Below are 17764 nucleotides of genomic sequence, written 5' to 3'. Positions count from 1 at the left end.
TTCCAGAGTTACAGATGTCACTTGCGGATGTGGAACTCTGTGCTCATAGGCGTTGTCTCTGGTCAAACTGACCCGCACTAGGTTCATTTTAGTCATTGTTCGCTATTGTTGTAAGAATTCTGTTTGTCTTGCCCTCTGGTGAATATTTAAGAAGGGATTGGGAGCTGAGGTCAATGGCAATGTGAAATGGAGGAGCTATTCAGGTTGGGGAGGGATGCAAAGATTTCTGCAACTCCTTTTTATAGTTAAAATAATGTAAGTTATTTGGCAAGATTTCTTTCCAACTTAGAGATCAACCGAACTTTCATGAGACTTCCTTGAATTTGATTGCACTTAAAATTGTGAAGGGTCAATATATGTTTTTGAAGGGATAGTATTCAGATCTGTAACAGTTGAGAGAAGCAGCTCATCTACTGGAATATAACATTTATGTGTATATTTTATATATAAAGCATTTACTGACACTAGATTTTGCAGAACTTGAATATTGCTGAAAAGTGGGACATGTTGCAAAACATCTTGCACCCATCAAAGACATTAATATCACCATTCAAACAAACACTAATTGTACTGCAGGAGAAACATTTGGTTCACAAACTGAAAACTCCCCATGTTTCCAGTTGGCAAAATCTCAGCCAATCAGAGTCAACTCTCTGCTCCTTTTTTTTCTCGCATAATAAATTGCGATTATTTGAAATATTGGCATTCTTGTGTTCATCCTAATGAGTGAAAGATAAAAAGATTTGACACATGTCTGTCTCCAGCAATATCATGTATTTGTCTGTGGAGCCATACAGAATAAATTAGTTTAATTTTGTTTTTCCTGCATACTGTTCTGAAGTCACTAACTTCAAATGTAAAGTCCGGAGAAGGAAAGACCTTTTTTAGTTCATCAGTCTTATGCCATCCAAAATCCATATGTTTCTTTCTCTTCCTTCCTCCATCTTTGCATTCCATCTCTGTCATCCATACGATCAAGTATAGTTTAAAAATTGCTCAGGTTCTCTTAAGAGTTATCCTGTGCTGTTTTTTTTATATATGCACACCTGGATTTGTTGTCCAGGGCTGATTATCAGGACCGTACAACCAAGTCTTATCAACTTCCACCTCTCCATAAGGACACTAAGGTTAATTACACTAGTGATGATACCATCTAACTCAGCACAAACTTGGAGGTGTATCATAGTGCAGGATGCATTTACCTGCACTGTCATTCAGGGCCTACCTGTATCCTGCATCCTTTACTGCTCTACACGGTTAAACAGGGAAACACTTGCCACATTCAGAACAATTTTCTTTTTAAATGGCATTGATGTTCACCTGATGTCCTTTTATACTGACAGATTTCTGAGGCAACTATTAGGCCTCTCCCACAATACAAGTCCAATGTTAAGAGTGAACAAACTTGCGTTTGTAGATCATGATTTTGCAAAGTGCTTCTTTGCCAGTGAAATGCTTTTGAAGTGGAACAGCAATTGAGATATCAGGAAACACAAGAAATTTGCATACATCTTGAACCCACAAACAGAAATGAGATAACTAATTAACACTTTTTAAAATGATATTTGTTGGGAGAGAAATGGTGGTCAGCGCAATAAGGAAACTCCTTGTTTTTGCAAAATGTACCTTTGCATTCACATGAGGGGGCAGATGGAACTTGTCAGCTGAAAGCAATCCCTTCTGAAGTGCAGCACACAAATGCTGAACCTAGATTGTGCCTAAGACCTACATATTTAAATGCTGAGCAATGCTCAATACCAAATAAAAGTTTTGAGTTTTGCAATGTTGTACTGGATAACATGATTATCCAGTAAGTATTTGGTATAGTACTTTTGGTAAACAACATGTCTCTACATTTGGTTTCCTTCCTCTTTACGCAGACTTTTGATTTGCAATTTTGGAAAACTAAGATGGCATGTAAAAATTGATATATAAGAATACATTCTCAGCAGTGACTGTTCAAAGCAACATTGCACTATATTGCTCAAGGGCCATGCTGGTGATTACTGCAGCGCATGCCATACGTTTGGGGGAGGGGAGGGGGTATAAATTCAAGCTAGTTTTTCATGTACTGCATCTGATCTCCAGTATGGGGGGGTAGATATTTGCCCACCAGAAGAGGGATGGAGAAAGCTGTATAATCAAGTTTATTTTTAGTGGAGCTTTTCTGTGCTCCCTCATTGCTTTTCATCAAGCAGAGGAAAACAAGGACAAATATGGAAGGAACAACACTAATGCCAGACTCTGCCAACATTCCAGTATTGGGAAGCTGCAGACTAGATGTCCATAAGAATGTGAAGCATCAAATTTGTAGATGGTTTCACAGTGAAACAGACAGACCAAATTGCCACTGGTTGACATCTATTTTATCCTAGCGAGTGTAATCATCTTAGTGTGTACAACAGGGCTGCTTGTAACATTGTAACCTTTGTAACATTGCAGTAACAGTCTGCATTAGAGAAGCTTGTGTTAAGTGAAACCTCTGTTAATGTTTGGTATGTTGTACTGTAATTATATCTGGAGCGTGCTCTGTATTTCTGTTGAGTATTGTCTGTAATACAAGACCACGGGGCAGCACGGTGGCTCAGTGGTTAGCACTGCTGCCTCAGGGTCCCAGGTTCAATTCCAGCCTCGGGCAACTGTCTGTGTGGAGTTTACACATTATCCCTATGTCTATGTGGGTTTCCTCCGGGTGCTCTGGTTTCCTCTCACAGTCCAAAACTCTGCAGGTCAGGTGAATTGTCCGTGCTAAATTGCCCATAGTGTTAGGTGCATCAGTCAGAGGGGTAATGGGTCTGGGTGGGTTACTCTTTGTAGGGTCGGTGTGGAATGGTTGGGCCGAAGGGCCTGTTTCCACACTGTAGGAAATCCAATCTAACCAGCATCAGTATTTTCAATGTTATTTGCTTCATTTGCACTTTGTCACAAAAACAATGTTTTGCTCCATAGATCTCAAATATATAATCTGATTCATTTGTTTTTTTTTTGCAAAAGCTTGATTTGCAGTGAAGTGCTGATGTTCAAGAAGAGAAACTTGAGGTTTGAAACTTAAAAATACTTCACTTCCAAGATGAATAATGGAGCAGTGCATGAAACAAATGTAGCATCATATGTGAACATTCTTGTCAGCTTATTATTCAAGCAAATTCCTGGTGCGTAAAATACAAAGTAACTGATTCACTCCAAGAATAATATCAGGACAAGGTAACAGATTTGCCATTTGCACAAAATGCGACCCCATGCATGCGGTGCATTCCAGTCATCACTTTCTGGAGCTGACAGTATTTCAGTTTGTTAGTACTTCAGAATCAAAATTTATCATACTTTTTCCCCCACTTTAATTGGAACTTGACATGACTCTAATTCATTGGAGGGCAGGGAAAATAGCCAATAAAGCTAGTTACCAGACGATAATTCTCCAATTATTTTTATATGAATTGCAACAGTAATTGCCTAGGGTAATAGTTGTAGAATCTATGGGATAAGAAGGAGGCCCTTCAGCCCATCGCATACATACCAGTTAAAAGCCACTGAATATTATAATTCCATTTCCAACACTTGGCCCCCGGCCTTGTATGCCTTGGCATTGCAAGTGCACCTCTAAAGTGGTACAGTGGCTCAGTGGCTGGTTCTGTTGCCTCACAGCACCAGGGTCCCAGGTTCGATTCTAGTCTCGGGTGACTGTCTGTGTGGAGTTTGCACATTCTCCCCGTGTCTGCGTGGGTTTCCTCCGGGTGCTCCAGTTTCCTCCCACAATCCAAAAATGTGCAGGTTTGGTGAATTGGCCATGCAAAATGGCCCAGCGTGTTTGGTGCATTAGCCAGAGGGAAATGGGTCTGGGTGGGTTTCTCTTTGGAGGGTCAGTGTGAACTTGTTTCCACACTGCAGGGAATCTGATCTTAAAAAAAAACTATGAAAGTCTTGTGAAGGTTTCTGCCTCTGCCACCCTTACATGCAGTGCGTTCAAGATTCCCAGCAGCCTCTAGGTGAAAAAGATTTTTTTTTCTCTCCATTTCCTCTAAACCTTCTGCCACTTCCTTAAATGTATGCCCCTAGTCATTGATCCTTCCATCAAGGGGAAAGTGCTTTCCTATGTACCCTATAAATGCCCCTATAATTTTATACGTCTCAGTCATGCCCCCCCTCAATCTTCTCTGCTCCTCAGATAACAGCCCCAATCTGTCCAATCTCTCTTCATAACAACTAAAACTCACCAGTTCAGGCAACATCCTGATAGATTGCTCTGCACTCTTTTCACTGTTATCACATCCTTCCTATAATGTGCATTCCAGAGCTGTAACTTAGCCAACATTTTATACAGTTCCACCATTACTTAGCTGCTTTCAAACTCTTTGCCTTGACTAATAAATGGAAGTATACCATATGCCTTGGTAACCACTTTATCCATCTGTCCTGATACCTTAAGGGACAGCTGTATATGCTTACCAAGGTACTTTTGATTCTCAGTGCTTCACAGGGGTCCTATTGCTCATCATCTATTCCCTTGCTTTTTCGTCCTACTCAACTGCATCACTTCATTTATCCAGATTGAATTTCAACTGTCACTGATCAGTCTACTTGACCAGCCCACCTATATCTTTCTGTAGTCTCAGGCTGTCTTCCTCAGTATTTACCAGCCCATCAATTTTTATATCATTTGCAAACTTACTGATAACTTAGACTTGAATGTGGCAGGGTTTATTTACACAAACTGTGTAAATTCCCCACTGTCCTGTGGGGTCCCACTGGATACAGTTGGAAAAACTGCTCTGTCATCACCCTCTAAGTCCTGTCAATCAGCTGATTGTGGATCCAATGTTCTTGTGTTGGGGCTGCACCCACCCAGGTAAGTGGGAAATATTCCATCACACTTCAGATTTGTGCCTTGTAAATAGCGGACAAGCTTTGGGGAGTCAGGTGGTGACTTAACACATTATTGAGCCTCTGACCTGCTTTATAGTCACTGTATTTATGTGGCAAGTTGAGTCAATGGTAATCTCCAAGGATGTTAAAAGTTGGGAATTCAGAGATGGTGACACCATTGAATTTTAAAGGATGGTGGTTAGATTGCGCGCAATAAGAAACAGTTTTGGGCTCCATATCTAAAGAAAGATGTGCTGGCATTGGAGGGAATTCAGGAAAGGTTTATAAGAATGATCCTGGGGATGATGGACTTGATTTATAAGGCACAGTCAAGGACTCTGGGTCTGTATTTGATGAAGTTTAGAATGATTGGGGGGGGGGGGGGGGGGGGTGGTTGATCTCACTGAAACTTTCAAAATACTGAGAGGCCTGAATAGATTGAATGTAGATGATGTTTCCACTACTAGGACAGACTAGGATCCAAGAGAACAGGCTCAGAGTGAAGAAATGACCCTTTAGAACTGAGATGAGGAGGAATTTCTTCAGGTGATGATTCTGTGGAACTCATTGCTAAAGAAGACTGTGGAGACTCAGCCATTGATTGTATTTAAGACAGACATTGAAAAGTTCTTGATTAGTAAGGGGATCAAGGGTTGTGGGGAGAAGACAGAAAAAGGGGGTTGAGAAACCGGTCAGCCTTGGTCAAATGGCAGAGCAGACTTAATAGGCTAAATGGCCTGGTTCTGCTCAAATATCTTAGGGTCTTGTATGTATATATCAAATGGTTTTACTGGAGATTGGCATTAGTGTGGCGTGAATGTTACTTGCCACTTTTCAATCCAAACCTGAATATTGGCCAGATCTTGCTCCCTTTGAACATGGACTGTTTCAAAATCTGAGGAGTTGCAAATATCCCCACTTCTGACCTTCTGATGGAGGGAGGGTCATCGATGAAGCAGCTGAAGATTGTTGGGAATAGGATACCACTCTGTTGAACTCCTACATAAATATCCTGTAGCTGAGGTGACTGACCCAACATCCACAGCCATCTTCCTGTATAAAAGGTGTGATTACAACCAGCTGAGAGTTTGCCCCCCCGTTCCTTGATGCCACATTCATTCAAATACAGGACATACCTGGGCAATTTTCCACCATTGTCAGGTAGATGCCAGTGTTCCAATTGTTGGAACAGGTTGGCTAGGTGTGTGGCATGTTCTGGAGCACAGGTCTTCAGTACTATTGCTGGAATGTGTCATGGTTATCTTTGCAGTATCTAGTGCCTCCAACTGTTTCCTGATGTCCTATGAAGTGAATTGAATTGGCGGAAGACTGGTACGTGATACTGGGGAACACTGAAGGAGGCCAAGTTGGATCATCCACTTGGCACTTCTGGCTGAAGATTGCTACGATTGCTTCAGCCTTACCTTTTGCACTGATATACTGACCTCTTCTACGATTGAGGATGGGAATATTTGTGGAGCCACTGCCTCTAATGAGTTGTTTAATTGTCCACTACCATTCACAACTCAATGTGGCAAGACTTGCAAATCTTAGATCTGATCAGTTTGATTGGGGACTCATTTTAGCTCTGAATATCTTTTGCTGTTTGGCATGCAAGTAATCCTGGCTTCACTAGGTTAACTCTTCATCTTCAGGTATGTCTAGTCCTGCTCCTGAGTATGTGGTACTACACTCTTCATTGAACCATGGTTGATCTCCAGGCCTGATGGTAATGGGTGGATATCCTGGACCATGAGGTAGCAGATTTTGCTGGAGTACAATTCAGCTGAGTTTGATTTCAGTTTCAGGTGATTGTTTGTGTTTGTACATTCTCCCCGTGTCTGTGTGGGTTTCATCTGGGTGCTCCAGTTCTCCCCACCTTCCCCCCCAACCCCCTCCCCCTCCTCCAAGTCAAAAATGTGTAGGTTATGTGAATTGGCCATACTAAACTGCCCACTGCGTTCAGGGATGTGTATGTTAAGTGCATTAGTCAGGGGTAAGTGTAGAGTAATGGAGTAGGGAAATGCATCTGGGTGGCTTACTCTTCAGAGAGTCAGTGGGGACTTGTTGGGCTGAATGGCCTGTTTCTGCACTGTAGGGATTCTTATGAATTTTTTGGGAATTCTGTTTTTGTGTTCTGCCCTTACTTGATGTGATGTTCAATTCTAAGCTAATTTCCCTACCTGGAACTGTATACATCTGTAGCATAATAACAGACTAATTGGTCATTACCAACATTCAGACATCAAACAGGCTACATCCTATTCTAATGATCTCTTCGCACTTTATCCTGTATCCTTGTATTTCTTTTCTCGTGGGTATGCATCAAACTACTTCTTAAACCAATGTGACCTGTTAGAACCACTTCATATAGCAGCAAGTTATTGACAACTAAATTCCATAACTATCTGATGTATGGGTTGGAAAATTTGACTTTTATTTTATTCGAGTAGAATTTTTAAAAATACTATAAATTAAACTTCAGTTGCTGCAGAATTTTTTTGTTTGGTGGTCTTTGAATTTATTCCATAGTACCATATTCCATAGTGGGTGAGAATCAAAACAAAGATGGCACATGCAAACCTGCCAGTACTTCACTTTCTTCAGAAATTCTAAGGTCATGCATAATCTTGTTCATTTGAAAGCTTTTATTCTTTTTCTGGGAGTCTAGATGATGTATGGATGAAGGCTCCTCAGTTGTAGGCATCACATTTGACCTGTCTTCGCTCAGTGTTCACACATGCAACGCTTTCTCATCAGGGTCTTCTGCGTAGTGGTGAACAGTGAAGATCTTGGCTCGTGCTCCTCACTAGACATTGAGAGTCTGGCAAACAGTAGCACTTCTGTCATTTACCTGGTTATACTTGGCTAATTTAGCATGGATCTGTAATTATCCTGGTCTTTGAATCATTTTTCAAGCTGTGAAAAGCTGTGCTGTATGGATTTTTAACTTTGAAACTAAATATGTTTCTAAGGTCTCAAAAGGGTCGTTTGTTTCTTGTAAGTTGTGCCTGCGAAACAGATCTAAAGATAGTGACCATATGGATCTTGAAGGAATTTAGTCCAAGATGACATTTTTTAAAAACTCAACCTGCAAGTGATTTTAATACAGAAAGGTTGTAAAGCGTTAGCTATTTTGCTGAGTATCTCATTTCCCTATGATTGGAGTTGGAGGATGGACAAATTGATGCTCTGCTGAGCCGATTCGGACAATAGTGCTTTCCAGTTAAATTTGTCCTTGTTTAGTTCTTAGGAGCAGAGTAGACAAGACTTCTGAAGTACTTTTAGGAAGTTTGTGTTGCTTAATTGACGCATTTTGCTTATTATTTAAAGATCTGAGGCTTGATTCAGCCTTTTTTTAAAAGAAAAATTTTTTACTAGAACAACTTGAAGCCTGAGCCTACCTAAAGTATGTGACAAAAAATCTGAAGAAAACTGTTTTGGTTAGACTTGTGCTACTACTCTTAAAAAATGGGCTAAATACAATGCCAAGAATTAAGCCTGTGATACAGCCATACCTTGGCTAGTATTTTGAGAAATATAACTTATGCGACATGTATTTATTTTGCATTTCTATTGCAACTTCAGAATGGTTGTCACATGTTATTTACAAGAAATTAGGGATTGGGTGAGATTCTATTTTCTGGATATAATTGCTCCAGTCCCTCTCCTTACCTATTTCCCATTTGACAACTCCTCTTTAGCTCCAGCTATTAAACCTGACTTCTGGATCTTAACTGACTAACACTAGCTCTTACACTTGATGGCATGATGGCTCAATAGTCTGCAATGCTGCCTCATAGGTGCCAAGGAGCCAGGTTCAACTCCAGCCTCTGGTGACTGTGTGCAGTTTACATGTTCTCCCCATGTCCTCTTGGGTTTTCACTGGCTGCTCTAGGTTTCTTCCACAGACTAAAGGTGTATAGGTTAGGTGGATTGGTTGTGTTAATTTGCCACATAGTGTCCAGAGATGTGCAGGCTAGTTGCATTTACTAGCAAATGCAGGATGAATAGTCATGGCCCAGGGAAGGGGAGTCCAAAACTAGAGGGCAAAGGTTTAAGGTGAGAAGGGAAAGATTTAAAAGGTACCTAATTGGCAACTTTTTCACACTGAGGGGCTGCATGTATGGAATGATCTGCCGAAAAGTAATGGGATTCTCTTTGGAGGGAAGGTGCTGATTTGGTGGGCCATATGGCTTCTATCTGCATTGTAGGTTATAGTTTTATCTTTCCTTTTATAAATCCTTAAATTCTCTGACATTGGGCTACTTCCTTTCCTTTCACCTGGGGTTAGGACTTTTAGTTTTGGCATGTAATATTTGGAAATCTCCCTCCAATGCTTAACTATAATTTCGGTACTTGTATTTTTGACAAAATTCTCTCATTTTCTTCCCTGATCAGCTATTAGTTCCAGTTATGAAGCATTGATAGCATTCCCTGATCTAATAAATTGTTGTATGTACAGCAAATTGGCACCTTTTGGAATCAGGAGCATGTTGTCTGATTAAATATTCCAGTTGATCAAGAGATATACATAACACAAGTCTTTAGCTATTCTAGCCCGATCTTGAGAATTCAGGGATCGTGTTGCTATGTTCCTGTAACCCAGTAACAATCTATCACTAAGGACAGAATTCTGTTCAAGTTGTCATTTGCGCATCAAATGAGACCTGCCAAATATCTATGGAAAACTATATCCTGCTCTGCCATATATCTCTGAGAATGAGTTCTAGGTAGCACATTCTAAAGGAGCTATAGGATGATAGAGCTTAATAGAACAAAGATGATGAGTATGGCCATTTGTGTGGTGTGGTTCAAAGCTACAGCTCATGGAATAGTCAAGGACAGAAGGTTTGTCATGAAATCAGTAATTAGAATACAAAACTCTCAACAACAAGGAGTGGTAGTAATTATCCAGCTTCTTCCTCAGGCAAGTCTAGGCTAAGTACATGAGGACGAAAGGAATAGAGGGTTATAACAAAGACAGATTTAAGGATAGAAGAAGACTTGGAGCCATGGCATAAATACTATACATTTTTAAACATACTATTGATTTGGACAGTACTTCACTGCACATAGCTGAGTAATTCAGGTAAGCGAGATCCTGGTCCCCCTGTAATTTATTCGTGGACTTCACCTGGTCAGAGTTCCCAGGGCTTGAGAGAATAAATATCATTCCAGATTCCTGCTGCTTGTTTCCATCCTGTGCTGCTTGCCTGGAAAGTGCATTTCTGTGGATCCCAAATAAGGATGGATTTGGCTTGGTAGCAATCCTTTCCTTACCAATACCAACCCACCCACCCAAGGTTTCAGTACCCTTTATTGTATTCTGTTGGTGCTTAATGTGTGAATTCCCCAATTGTCAGAGCATGTCTGAGTGAGAGCTTGAGGAGACCCGAGCCAAAACCTTCAGGAGATTACTAGGAAGAGGAGGAGCAAGGGGATGTCTGCAAAGAATTAATGTTTTTTTAAAACATGTTATCAGCATCTCTTGTGCTGCATTTAAGTAATTTATGCAAATACTATTTGATAGTGCAGTTTGTATGCATGAAGAAAGTATGTGAGAACTGCTTTCTGACCAAATATTAACTGGTGAAAGACTTTGTTTTGTAAGAGTTTAGGCTAAATCTGTTAGATAATTTAAAAATGTTTGCAGTAACCTCGTTTCTGTTCTTCACTCCTTGAGTTCTTTGATATTTGATCTGCAAGAAAGTCATTCTTGATCCCACATAACGTTCTTTGTTTTGAAAAATCAGATCAAATACACTGTAACAGCACTGCCTGTGAAATCGTTACATTTTGAAATGTTAGATCGATGTTGTCTTTATCACATGAGATTGCGTTTCTGCTTTGATGCATGACACGTTTGAGTTTTCTTTACTTCCCCAGAAGTCTCCTGCGGCCTGTTCTGATTCATAGGGTAAGGGGTTGGTTGACATCCATCTTGTTGACATTTTTTCAAGAAGAACAATTTCACTTTTTCAAGGCCAGTTCAATATTAGCAAATCAAAAGTACTGTGGGAATTTCCCTGGGAAAATTGTAATAATGTTTTGGATACTTCTTGGGCCTAGCTTACTGTTGTTATGTTGCTGCTCTCCTGACCATGTTTCATTGCAGCCATATCTGCTTTAAGCTGCTTCATTGGTTGTAAAGTGGTTTAAGAAGTCCCAAGGTCATGACATATATCCGTAATGTGTAAGGATCTGGCTGTGTCATTAATCTCAGTTTAGGTACTCTTGTTTTGTCAATTGAGAGCAGAAAATTTTGCTGTGTATTGATACGTTGCGCTAAGATAAAATTGGGAATTGACATTTGGCACAGTAATGCAGATATTTCTGAATTCTCCCTTTTGACTGTCAATTTGTAAACCACTAGAGGGTGCACTTTGTATATTAAAAAGCAGCAGCATTAATGGACATTGGAAATTTTGAAAACTTAAAAAAGTACAAAATCTACAAGCTTCTAGATTATTTAAAAGTCTAAAGTTAAAAGAGCTTTATGTCGAAACCAGAACTTGGTCTTGTGTTCTAGATGACCTTGCATTTTAAGGTAAATGTTAGGGGCTGATGGTGGTAGCTTGCAAGATCAAATTGATGTTGGAACTTTCAGACAAGGAATGGAGTGGGAAACAACTGGGTTCCCGGACCCTGTTTTCGATAGCTTTCTGTGATACAAACTTAAAATTTTGTACTTATACACTAGGACAAGGTTGATAACAACCAAAGGCCTGGTGTCGACTCTTGGCTACCACTCATGAGCCATGAACATTTAGGATAAGTACTGGAAGACTTCTCTTTTGTGATGTTAGGCATGACCTTAGGAAAAGAGTAGATAATGCAAATAAAATTGCTGCCTCATAGTGTGAAGCCTGTTCTTATTTTAATTCAACGTTTATAAATTAGTTTCCCCATTATTTTTAAATACGTTGCACATGTTTAAGGAGCATAAATTTTCATTTTTTGCTATGTCTATTTAATGTCTACATTACAGTATCCTTTTTCAATGGTTTATTTGGCTGAAATGAATTTAAATTATTACTTTTTTTTAGTTTGAAGCATTGTGTGCTGTTTGTAAATTGCTGAAGAGTTGCAATGGCATAGTCTTCTGGGTCTTTGTTACCTGTTGTACAAATGTATCTGCCTGATTGACAGAATTTTAATTATTAGATTGGTCTCCTTGAGCCAGTAAGGCAACTGAAGGACCAAAGCTATCCACTGCTTTATTCAAGCCAGTTGTACTATGATAGTAGAGCTGTTTAGTTTTGTAGCCAAATGTAGTCAGTTGTCTGCTATTTTTGTCAGTTCTGCAGTATTTAAGGCTGGACAAAAGAACTTGCATCTAAATCATCTCAATCTGTATGGTTTTTCACAAAATTATTCAAGTTCTCCCTGTTGTTTTTAGGATGGTGGCTCTCTAGACCAAGTCCTGAAGGAAGCTGGTAGAATTCCAGAGGAAATCCTGGGAAAAGTCAGCATAGCGGTATGTGTAATAAATGCAGAATTAGACATGTAATATGAATGCAAACCCAATTTGAAAACAAAAATTGAATGTTTCATAATATCTAGTTCTAATCTTTAACTTGCCTTTCTATTATCTTGCAAAAATGCTTTTCTTAACTTTCAGAAATTGCAATAATTAAAGACGGTAATAGATGAGCATCCAGACTATATCTGGCCACCTCTGAGTGTGATGATTTACTGCTTATCCTTCTGCAAACAGTTTAATTCCAGTTCTATTCTTCATCACTTTTTAAATTAATTACAACATGGCTGAAAGGTTAAAGTTTGTTCTTGTTGTATTGACTCCCCACCCAGATGAAGATCTGCCTGCACTTGAAGATGATGAGATTGGAATTTTCTTATTGTAAAAAAAATCTCATTTTTGCCTTACCCCTACCTACAAAACATCCATATGTAAACAAGCTCCACCTTTAAAACATTTCCTAGGGTTAAGTGAGATGGGTTTACCCCAATTTTGCCCTAATAACAACGATGCCCAGTATAATCCGCGGTCAGCTGGATTACAAAGTCTTCAGTTTGACCTGAATTAGTGGTCTCAGTAGGGCCACTGCATGTTCTCATGTCTCTAGATGAGGAACGGAGAATAGAGTTATCCAGAATTTGTACTTGTAACCAAAGATTGCAGGGAACGTTCAAGCTTGTGCCTACTCTGTGATGATCAGATGTACTGTTATTGTTCCCTTACAATCAAATAGCTTGTCAACACTGAAGCATAACTTAAGAATCACTTAATGTTAAAGACAAGTATGTTAAGGCTGTACTGTAGTAATGTGACTTTTTTTTGGTTCACCTGTAGCCTGGCAAAATCTTACTTCACAACTCCGTTTGAATGCTGAAATTCTTAGTCAGTTGTCTCAATTTCCAAACCAATTTGAACATGTTGCAAGTTGGAATCCAGTGTGAAATGTTAAATCACCATGAAATAACTACCTTTATGCATCTTTAATTTTAGATTTTGTTGTTAGTTTATGTCAGAGAAAGGCAAATATCACTTTTAAACTAGCAAAACCTGACTCTTTGAGCAGTAGATAATGACAAGAATGTAATTGAAAAGAAAAACAAGGGGGAGGGCAGGAATGTAAACAGCGATTTGAGTTAGTTTCTTTGCTAAGTTCCAACTTCTTTAAGTTATTTGTCTGCTTTGTCAGCCTTCTCTCCAACTGAGGGGATAAATACATGGCCTACTTATGACTTCCATCACTTGAAGCTGTCAGCCAGGAGGCACCAGGGATTACCTAGACAGAGTTCCTTTTAAACATTACCCCTGCAACTAGCTATTTCAGTCCCTGGTAATTTGCAAACTGAGCAATCAGCATTTGATCCAGCGTGAGTAACCGTTCTGTTTACACTCAGTGTCACCATGCTGGCTACATTTTCAATCATAATGTCTAGCGTAGTTTTTAAAAGCTATCATTCAACATATATATTTGGTATCTTCTACAGCTTTACAAGATTTTTTTATAGTTTATTATATGTTGGGTGCCTGATGTTGAATGTTATCTTACCCTCTCTGCAAACCTCAGTACTTTGACTACGGTACCTGAAGTTCACAGCTTCTGACTGTAAAGGGGATAAATGGAAGTCTCAAAATAGCATTTTTTAGAAGGTGAATTAACTAACTGAATATTTTAAATCGATTTGTCACGACATACTTCTGGAGCAGGTGGGTCTTGAACTCTGGGTAGACACAATCCCACTGCAGCATAGGAGCCCCCAATAATTGACTATTCTGGGCACTGATCCTCTTTTTTTACTGGAACTGGAAATTCCTTTTATTTTCTTCTATGACAGTAATGCTTCAATTATTGAAATTTCTAATTTGGGATTTGTCTCTTTTATGTAACAGTTGGAAAACATTTCCATTGTGATAAAATAAATAACCTGTGAAATACAGAATAGACACAATGACCTGAACTGGTGTACATTCCTGTATGTATAAATGGATTCCCCAAGGTTTGTAGGTAAACAATCACATAGAACTTCATACAGGGGTGTTGGGAACATAACTTGTAATTTAATGTTCTCATTTTAGGAAAGTAACTCCAGAATGTTAACTTCAAGATGCAGCAATTATGAAACTTATTGTTTGCAAGCAAATAATTACTTATGGAAAATACCAACAGTAAATAATGAATATAATTATGTTAGCTGACTTAAATGTTTTAAATAAAAATAAATGTTCCCAGTTCCCAAACTTTATTGTTAATGGGCCTCTGTTATCACCTGACTACCAAGAGCAAAATTGATGAGCCATATCCAGCAATGAAGGTATGGATAATCAAAGTGGAAATTATAAAGAAATTGAAGGCTCTTTGTTTTAGTTCTCATTCTTATTTTTTATGACATGCATTGCCTAGCATCAGCACCTTACACTTGTGAAGCACTTTGGGGGTTTTGCTGCTACATAATTGTAATCAGTCAAAATTTCTTGCTGAAAGCAAAATATTATGTCACTGCTAGGTTAATCTGTGGGATGAAAATCTAAATGTGCATTAACTAGTATTCATTGTACATTTTTAATTCCACTTGTTTTTCAGGTCCTGAGGGGTTTGGCCTATTTGAGAGAGAAGCATCAAATCATGCACAGAGGTGAGAAGATAATAAAATGAAATGCATTACCTTCATTCATATGTTTATTTGTGGTAACTTGGCTTTGAACTCGAACACACAGACTATATAGGAATTTACAGTTATACAGTACCTCTAGAAATTGTATGTTATAAATGTTGTCTTTATTCTTTGTGATTCACTAAATAAAACACACAACCGTATGATAACTACAGCTTTCAGTGATTTCAACAATGCCAACTTTGCCTTTTGGACGGGCATATTAGATGTTTGTATTTTGTTAGAAAAGGAAAACTCTGTTTAATGCAGCTTAAAAGATGCAGGAGGCAGAAGTACTGAAGTACAAGAAAATGAGGCTGAAGACTGTTGTTGAAGGAAACAAATAGTGTTTGACAGGTGAAGCTCTGGAGAATGGGATTCTCTGAATAACTTGCTAGGTGGCACCAATGTCATAAAGCATGTGCTGTAAACCTCTAACATGAGTACTGGTTGACCATTTATTCAATCAATAGGCTACTGTAATATAAATTGTTTTGTGATGCTGAAGAAATAGACCACCTATACGCAACCAGTAGGTGCTAAAATAAAGGCTTTAAAACCACACTTCTGGAGTAGTTTATTATCGCTGCTCTGAAAAAAGTTCTTCCAGTTCTTTTATTTGTACTTAAATGTGTTCTGCAGATGTAACCAGAAGTGACTTTAATAAGCAAACGTGTTGCACCAAACTTTAATCGGCTTACTCTGAAATTGAAGTTTCATTGAAGGACAGTCACATCTTGAAAACTGTCTTGTTTTGGTGGTGGGGAGGAGCAAGATGAGATAAATACAAAACCTCATGGAACAAATTGAAAGGACGTTTAAAGCAAGTCATTGCTAGGCGTTCCTTTAGGACTGTGTAATGATGGATTTTTGCTTGTAACTATTCACTGATATCTTGCCTACAAGATAGGTCCACCTGCATGCTCCTGGCCCATATCCCTCCAAATCTTTCCTATTCATTTATCTATCCAAAGGTCTACTAAGCATTGTAATTGTACCCACATCACCACTACCTCAGGAAGTTCATTCCATACATGAACCACCCTCTGTGTAAAATAATTTTCCCCTCCTGTCTTTTTTAAATCTCTCTCTCCTCTCATCTTAAAAAAAATGCCCATTCTAGGGAAAGGACAACTACCATTAATTCTATCTGTACCTTTCATTATTTTATAAACTTTTTTCAGATTGCCCCTCAACTTCCTACACTACAGTGAAAAATGTCCCAACCTTTTCTGTATAACTCCAAACTTCCATACCTGGTAACATCCTCTTAAATTTCTTCTGATCCCTCTCCAGTGTAATTATATCCTTCCTATAACTGGACGACCAGAATTGGACACAATATTCCATAAGAGGCCTCACCAGTTTCCTATACAACCTCCACATGACTGCCTTTCTACTCGAAGCATGTTTGCCATGGACTGTTAGGGCCAAAGAGTCTGTTTCCATGCTATATAATTGAGTATGTATTCACTTTAATGTAAGCTAAATTTGTCAATTAGAAGATTATACCGACTGATTGTGTGAGAAGTATAGCGCTCTTGGTCCTGGAATTTTTACATTGTTTTCCAAGTAATTACAATTTTTTTGTTATGGTGTTTGTGTGCAACAGGTCTAGTTGTATAATCCATGGTACGTGCTTGGATTTATGCACTCAAGTTAAGCTGTCTGCTTCGTGTTTTGCTTACACAGAAGTGTACCTGCTAATTTTCATTAATGAGGAGTCACTGCAAATAACCTACTGACCTACATTTCTTTCCAATCCATATCTTAACAATTGCACCACTTCTATTCCACTGCAATAAATTATTTGATTTGATTTATTTATTATCACATGCATGTTATTGCAAAATGTTGTGAAAAGTGAGTTTTTGAAAAGATTTGTAGCTCAGGTTGAGGTTTTGGATGTAGGTTTGCTTAAAGGTTCTGGAGTAGCATATTATCTGAGCTGAAAGGTTCATTTCCAGAAGTTTTGTTACCTTACTGGGTAACATCTTCACCAACTGGCCACAAAAAGACATGACCCTCTCTCTCACTAGTGTCATCACATATGGGTGAGGAAGGACACCACTTCGACTGGGACAACACCTCCATCCTAGGACAAGCCAAACAAAGACACACACGTGAATTCCTAGAAGCATGGCATTCCAACTGGAACTCTATCAACAAACACATCGAGTTAGACCCCATCTACACCCCCTGAGAAAAGGAACAGGAAGTGACTTCACCACAGGAAATGACATCACCAACCCAAAGAAACCCAAACATATAAATAGAAAGCAGGAGTTTTCATTATTGCTTCGCATGAGGCTCACTGATGATGTTACCTAGTAAGTGAACAAAACGCCTGGAAATGAACCTTTCAGCTCAGCAGCAAACCTACATACAAAACAAAGTGTTGTATAGTGTTGGCACTCTGCAGCACCATCTTAAAACATGAAAATAAAGAAAAGAATCTACAGACAGAAAAATGAAAAAATAAAGCAAAGTGTTCAACTTTAGTCTTGAAGTGTTCCACCATGGGCCTGGTAATCAGGCGCAAGTCCCCTTTGCCATGCTGCTGCCTTTGGAATGAAAGTCACCGTCCTCAGCGCCAACTCTCCTTCACTGATGTCCTCACCACTGAATGCTTACCAATGTGAATGCCACTGATGCTGTTGTGTACTGCTGGGAAATTCTACTCTGTCACTGCCATGAATTTGCCTCAGGCCCAACTCACGGATGCACTTGCTGCTGTTGCCACCGGAACTCATACTGGGCCCAGACTTGTTTC

General features: G+C 39.1%; 1 protein-coding gene across 1 annotated transcript in view; it reads left to right on the top strand.

Moving 5' to 3' along the window:
• Positions 1-17764, top strand: part of map2k2a (mitogen-activated protein kinase kinase 2a) — a 77600-nt gene that overhangs the window by 25742 nt on the left and 34094 nt on the right. The window contains exons 4-5 of the mRNA XM_060846299.1: positions 12266-12343; positions 14922-14973. Of these exons, the coding sequence (XP_060702282.1) occupies positions 12266-12343; positions 14922-14973 (130 nt within the window). The remainder of the gene's footprint in view (positions 1-12265; positions 12344-14921; positions 14974-17764) is intronic.

Source organism: Hemiscyllium ocellatum, chromosome 28 (assembly GCF_020745735.1).
Source record: "Hemiscyllium ocellatum isolate sHemOce1 chromosome 28, sHemOce1.pat.X.cur, whole genome shotgun sequence".
NCBI lineage: Eukaryota > Metazoa > Chordata > Chondrichthyes > Orectolobiformes > Hemiscylliidae > Hemiscyllium > Hemiscyllium ocellatum.
The sequence above is the reverse complement of the archived record's forward strand: the minus strand, read 5'-3'. Positions and strand labels throughout refer to the sequence as shown.